Raw genomic sequence first — 6,366 nt, forward strand, 5'->3', positions numbered from 1 at the left:
CTGACAAGCAAATCTGTGGTATTAAGCAGAATATTTGCTGTAGCCCATCTTTTATACCAAGACAAAACGTACATGATAACACTTCCAATCAATTAAGATCAGAAGCCATGAGAGCCACTGCCTGGTACATTATTATTATTATTATTATTATTATTATTATTATTATTATTATTATTATTATTATTATTATTATTATTATTATTATTATCATTATTAGGATAAGAATTACTAGTGTTGATTTCATGCGCTATGTTACTAGCAGGATGTACAGGATTATCATTTCTATTTTGTTTCTTAATTACGTTACCATCAGATTGACGACCGTTGTATTGTATTAAAGTTGTAAGATTTTGTATTATTGTTTTCTAAATTCTGAATCTCACTCATTTTGGGGCTATACAGATCTGTAGAGTAAGTCTGAGAGTTTGTGTTATTTTCTTTTGTGTGTGTGGGTGTGTATAACTTTGATTATACTTCTTCGTTTTACTGGCGTTATAGTATTTATAATATTTGCAAGATATGATGTAGAGTAAGCGAATCTAATTGATTACTTATATAAAATGCAATGAAATGCGTGATTTGAAGAAAAGCTTTATAACATAATATATTAAAGTAAACATTAGTTATATCTGTCCTAGAGCTTTTTTGTGAATGGCGTTTTAAATCATGTTATCTTTAATTTTCCCGTTTTGATATATCTTTATTTTTCGTGAGTAGTAGCAATTTTTAACCCTTTGTTGGTTTTCTTGAAGATGCGAAGTTTGAATATTCTATTTTAAAAATGTCAAAGTGGATTATGCTAATTCCTTTCCTGTCGCTTAGGTTAGATAGTGTATTTGGATTAGTATGCACTGGTAATTCGTTTCATCTTTACTCTTACATTTAGCATATGTTCAATTTTATCATAGTTTTTACTGCTATGTTTGGCTGCGTATTTACCTTCAAAGTTTTTCGATTGACTATTGTCGTTTGTAAGTTTTATTAACTTATTTGTCTACAGGCATATCAGGGCTTTTATTGTCTTTATTCTCAGATCCACCACCAGCTACATTATTAATGTGGTTGTTAATATTAGATATGATTATATTAGACTTATCATTTCCTCGATTATTTGCAATAATTTACGGTTGAGCTGTGTGATGTATTAATATATTTTGCATATTTCTGTGTAGAAATCATGCAAAAATCAGAGTTGTTAGCATAAGGGGTAGTAATGAACTGAACCTTATCCTCAACACCACTTTTGAACAGAGCACCATTATAATATTCAGAATTATTATTAACTATTTCTACAGTAGAGGCTTGCTTGGATAATTTAAGAGAAATATTCTTTACATGATGACCTATATGAGGTTTTGGCTGATTAGATTTTTTGTGCATGCGGTTAAGATGTTCATTAGGAATAATATGACAAACTATTCCATTGCTGCTGCTGCCTCTACTACTACTACTACTACTACTACTACTACTACTACTACTACTACTACCACCATACTTTATGCTAACTACCTTGATTTGTTTTTTAGTATACTTACGGCAGGTGCTGACAGGATATGTTGCTTGGTGCGCGATATTATGACTTGAAGTCAGAAACGTATACTTTTCTTGCTCACGAGTCAAAGTAAGCTGAAAAGAAAAAAATAAGAAATAGAAAATCGTTTATTTTTTAGAATTTTTTTCCTGATATCAACCTGTTGGAGTGGGCACTACTTTGTATTGGTTTTAGTAATTATTTCAATTCCATTTAGCTGTCTGCTACTTATTTTATCGGTCTTATAAGATAAGAACCATACAACGTAATGTGTCTATCTTGGCATAAAGAGGACGAAACTTGGACAAACACCAGTCTTGTAAGGTAATTCACTTAGGAGAAGGCCACTCCAATGTAAATCCTACAGCTTGCAGCACACCGTAACCGTCTCGCCTCACTGAGTCACTGTCTTTAAACCTCCATGTTCCAAGAGTAGGATCAGATTGCATTGACTGACTCACTTTAAAACTATTTAGCGCAGCAGGAAGAAAATCCCTGCAGCGTCAACGATTGGTTCACATTGTCACTTGAGGGCGTACGGCTCTTCTTCATGATTTTCAGACACAGACAAACTTCCATCATTACAGACAAATAATGAGATTCTTTTTTTTAAATCATGAAGGTAACACATGCGGATGTGCATAAATGTGACCTCTTTATCAGTAGTCTATTGGAAATCATGACAATTTTAACACTGTTTATTCAATGATGTCACACGAGTATTATGACAAGAGGAAATGAATACATAATGACGAATATAACAAAACCGACGAATATATCAAAAACAAACAATGCAATATTAATATTAGTGAAATGGCTTTCGACACGAACACATGTATCACATTTATTGTTTCATTATAGATAGCTTCAGGTTACAAAGGCGGTGGACGAGCCTGCAGACTGTTCGTGTGAAGTCTTGAAAGTTTTACTTGCAAATAGTGAGAATTTATCAAACAAATGCTATGTAATAATTGCAAATTGCAAGAATAAATTAAAATTAAAGTTCCAGCATTACCTTAAGGAAAATAGTTAACATCACTTTATTATAGAGACACATCTTGCTTCTCATTTACTTCTGTATCTTTCCCCGGTCTCTCAGTCAACCTATTTACTATTTTATTTTATTTTCTTCTCCACCCCTATCTAAGATCTGAAGTGAAGGTCTTACTCAACAAAACTGGTACCATATGTAATTTGCAATCTTATATTTTTGTAGTATACCTTTTAAATGCCTCCACTCTCCTTAGAAACTTGTTCAACCGTAGTCACTCTTATGGCTTTATGTGACTTTTTAGGCTGTTTACTAGATATTGGGAGAAACTTTATTCCACTAATGTATTTCATTGTAATCGACTGGTGACAGTTGTACCTACGTAACAACCTTTTACGTACGTGTAAAACACATTCAGAAATATCAGTAATTGGTTGTTATAATAATAATAATAATAATAATCTCTCTATACTGTTAACCACAACGATGAAGGCCTCCTTGTACTAAACCATTTCCTCTATTTACGTCCTGTTCTCAGCCTATCACCTCTACCCTCCTCTGTTTAGGTGAGCAGGTACTCTCCTTCAATTGGTTCTCGTTCGCAGGAGAGCTTTAACATCAGGAATCAGGAATAGCTATGAGAACGAGAATGGACCGCAACAGCGCGAATTTGTACGTCGGTCACGTTGAGGCCCAAGTATCCTCTCAATTTATCGTCCTATGAGCCATACGATCGGTACAGCGACGACTATACCAGCGCGACCCCACTCCTCTGTGAACAACTTTACTCCACCCTCTCTTTCTTCCATCCCACCCTTGAATTCTCCTGCTCTGTCTCAAACACCTCCGTTTTAATTTTCTAGGTATTCTGTTGTCATGAACCACTTCTCTCCTATCACCTCTATCCACTATACGCCCACAGAATACCATCCCTACCTCAACTTCTTCTCTTCCCAACCTCCCCAGATCAAACTGTCCATCCTCTATTCTAAGTCCTTTCCTCTTCATCGGCTGTGTAGTGACAACTAGGACTTTGTGTGACAATCTTAACTCATGGCTTGCCACTTCATCCAAAGGGGATACTCCATACTGTTATCCAAACTGCCCTTCACCCTACCTGGTTTGTTGACCACGCATTTGCGTTCTCTCTCAGAACCCGTCTCAGTCTCACCCGCTTCTGTTACCCACTCATCTATCATCCCAGGACTCAACTCTCCTAACACCAGTTTATGTGCTTTCCACTGGCTTCTATCCGATCTCTCCACTTCCTACATGTTCTTCAACCTACTCCTCCCCTCCATCAAACGGGGCTGCAACCTATGTGACTTAGTGGTCAGTAGCTTCTTTCCCATTCCCGGCACACAACCTGGCTCTTTCACATGCTCTCATACGTGCTACCGCATCTGTCTCTTCCGCTCTAACATGACTACCCTCACCAGTAACTGCCACCGCTTCTACCACCAGCAATCTCATCTACTGCATCTTCTGTTCTTTTTGTCACTCTTCGTACATTGGACAAACCGACCGGAGAATTTTTAATGTTTTACTGAACCTTTTCGGGAATTACACTTCGGTCTCACACCATTTCCTCACAACTTGTTATTCTCTGCAACAGCTGTCACACACACACACACACACACACACACACAGACTTCTAACACTTACCACTTTTGTCACCTAACATTTCTGTCCGGAATAACACGCACATACATCTGATAGCCTCATACACACACATAGAAGCGCCTATACACACATATACACACGTACAAACACAGTATATACACGTACACATCTTCATATACACACACTTTGTCCGATAACCTCGTACACACCAACTAAAAAGCAGGACACACACGCACACACGCACACACGTTTGATAGCCTTATACGCATATATATATATATATGAGATAGCCTCACTCACATACATACACCCACACACACGTACACACACGCACAAACACATAGAGTATACACGCATACTTTGCATCAGCCAAACATACATACACAAACTGCCATGCTCACATAAACACAAGTTCACATTAGCTTTATGCATAAACACACACACAGACACACACACACACACACGTGTGCCAACTAACGCGATCGCAGTTATACATACAATATACACGCATACATTAGCTTCCTACATACACACACGTACTTACGTGCACACACACATGCCAGTTCACTGTTGTCTACCTTGCCATTCACGTCTTAAGCTAACTACTTCCTCCTCCAGTCACTTCAGTATGCCTTGACCGTCTAATTCAGATATTTTTTCCCTCTACCTCTTTTATCTCTTCTCATCTATCTTTTCTGCAGTATGGTGTAAGCTCGAAGCATTAAAGATTTCTTTTTTTCGTGTGTACCAATCTAATACATCCTGCTTGTTGTTCTTTCACCACATCTCTCTCTCTCTCTCTCTCTCTCTCTCTCTCTCTCTCTCTCTCTCTCTCTCTCTCCCTCTCTCTCTCTCTCTCCCCTCTCTCTCTCACACACACACACACAAATATACAGGCATATAATGAAATACTAAACCACACTATTAATACTGGTTTCAATTTTTGGCACAAAGCCAGTAATTTCGGGCGAGAGGGTAAATTTATTACATCGATCCTAGTGTTCAACTGGCACTTATTTTATCGACCCCATAAGGCAAAGTCGACCTCGGCGGAATTTGAGCTCAGAACGTATGAACGGACGAAATGCCGTTAAATATTTCGTTTGGCTTGTTAACGGTTCTTCCAGATCGCCGCCCTTACACTATTGTTAATATTGAAACTACAACGACAATAACAAGAACAAACAAGGTCTCGACTTGTATAATTATACTTACTGTACGGTTATTTATATCAAAGCTGGGATACCAAGTCAAGTGCAAACAAAGCAATTTTCCAATGTCCCGAAGGTTAATATTGTATTTTTGATCAATGGCTTTCAAACTGCCAAGATAGAAATATTCTTCGTTGAGGATTGACCCTTCGAAATCCATTGTAAGGCGATTGATAGTAGTGGCTGAGCTCAAAGTAACTATCCATTTTTCCGCTATGAGTAAATGAATTTGTGTTAGTCAATAGGTCAAAAGTAAGACGAGGGATAAAAAAAGTGATTGAAAAGCAAAAAGGTAAAAATCCTAGTTTGATGTTTTAATAATAAAATAAAGAAAAAAAGACTCTCTATATGGGCGCTAGCATGGCGTTGTAGTGTGGTCAAGAAGCTTGCTTTATAACCATGTGCTTTCAAGTTCAGTCCCACAGCGCGACGACTTAGATAAATGCCTTATGAGTGAATCTGGTAGACGAAAACTGTATGGAAGCCTGCCTTATGTGTGATGGGAGGTGTCTGTCAGCTACTACCATGACTTGAAACCGATGCTTCACAACCACATGGTTCCGGGTTCTGTCCCATGTTATAGCTTGTGTCGCCTTGAATGTATATATTATTCAATAAAGAGAGAAAGGTAATTAAGCAAAGGCATGTAAACAGATGCGTGGCACCTTGGGTAAGTGTCTTCTACTATAGCCTCAAGCTGACCAAAGCTGTTTGAGTGGATTTGGTGGACTGAAACTGAAAGAAGCCCCTCGTATATATGTATGTATCTATGCGTATGTATGTCTTTGTGTCTGTGTTTGATCCACCCCACCATCCCCGCTTGACAACCGGTGTTGGTGTGTTTGCGTCTCCGTAAATTAGCGGTTCGGCAAAAGAGAGCAATAGAATGAGTACCAGGCTTTAAAAACTAAGTACACGGGTCGATTCATTTGGCTAAAAATTCAAGGCGGTCCCCCCAGCATGGCCGCAGTCTAATGAGTGAAACAAGTAAAAGATAAAAGGTAAAAGAT

At 37.9% G+C, this 6,366-nt stretch overlaps 1 protein-coding gene across 1 annotated transcript in view; it reads right to left on the reverse strand.

Annotated features, from left to right (window-relative positions):
* Window positions 1-6,366, reverse strand: part of LOC106876261 (uncharacterized) — a 95,865-nt gene that overhangs the window by 24,803 nt on the left and 64,696 nt on the right. Inside the window, exons 12-13 of the mRNA XM_014924751.2 lie at window positions 5,361-5,569; window positions 1,536-1,626 (exon numbers count right to left, since the gene is read on the reverse strand). Of these exons, the coding sequence (XP_014780237.1) occupies window positions 1,536-1,626; window positions 5,361-5,569 (300 nt within the window). The remainder of the gene's footprint in view (window positions 1-1,535; window positions 1,627-5,360; window positions 5,570-6,366) is intronic.

The sequence above is a fragment of the Octopus bimaculoides genome, chromosome 14 (assembly GCF_001194135.2).
Source record: "Octopus bimaculoides isolate UCB-OBI-ISO-001 chromosome 14, ASM119413v2, whole genome shotgun sequence".
NCBI lineage: Eukaryota > Metazoa > Mollusca > Cephalopoda > Octopoda > Octopodidae > Octopus > Octopus bimaculoides.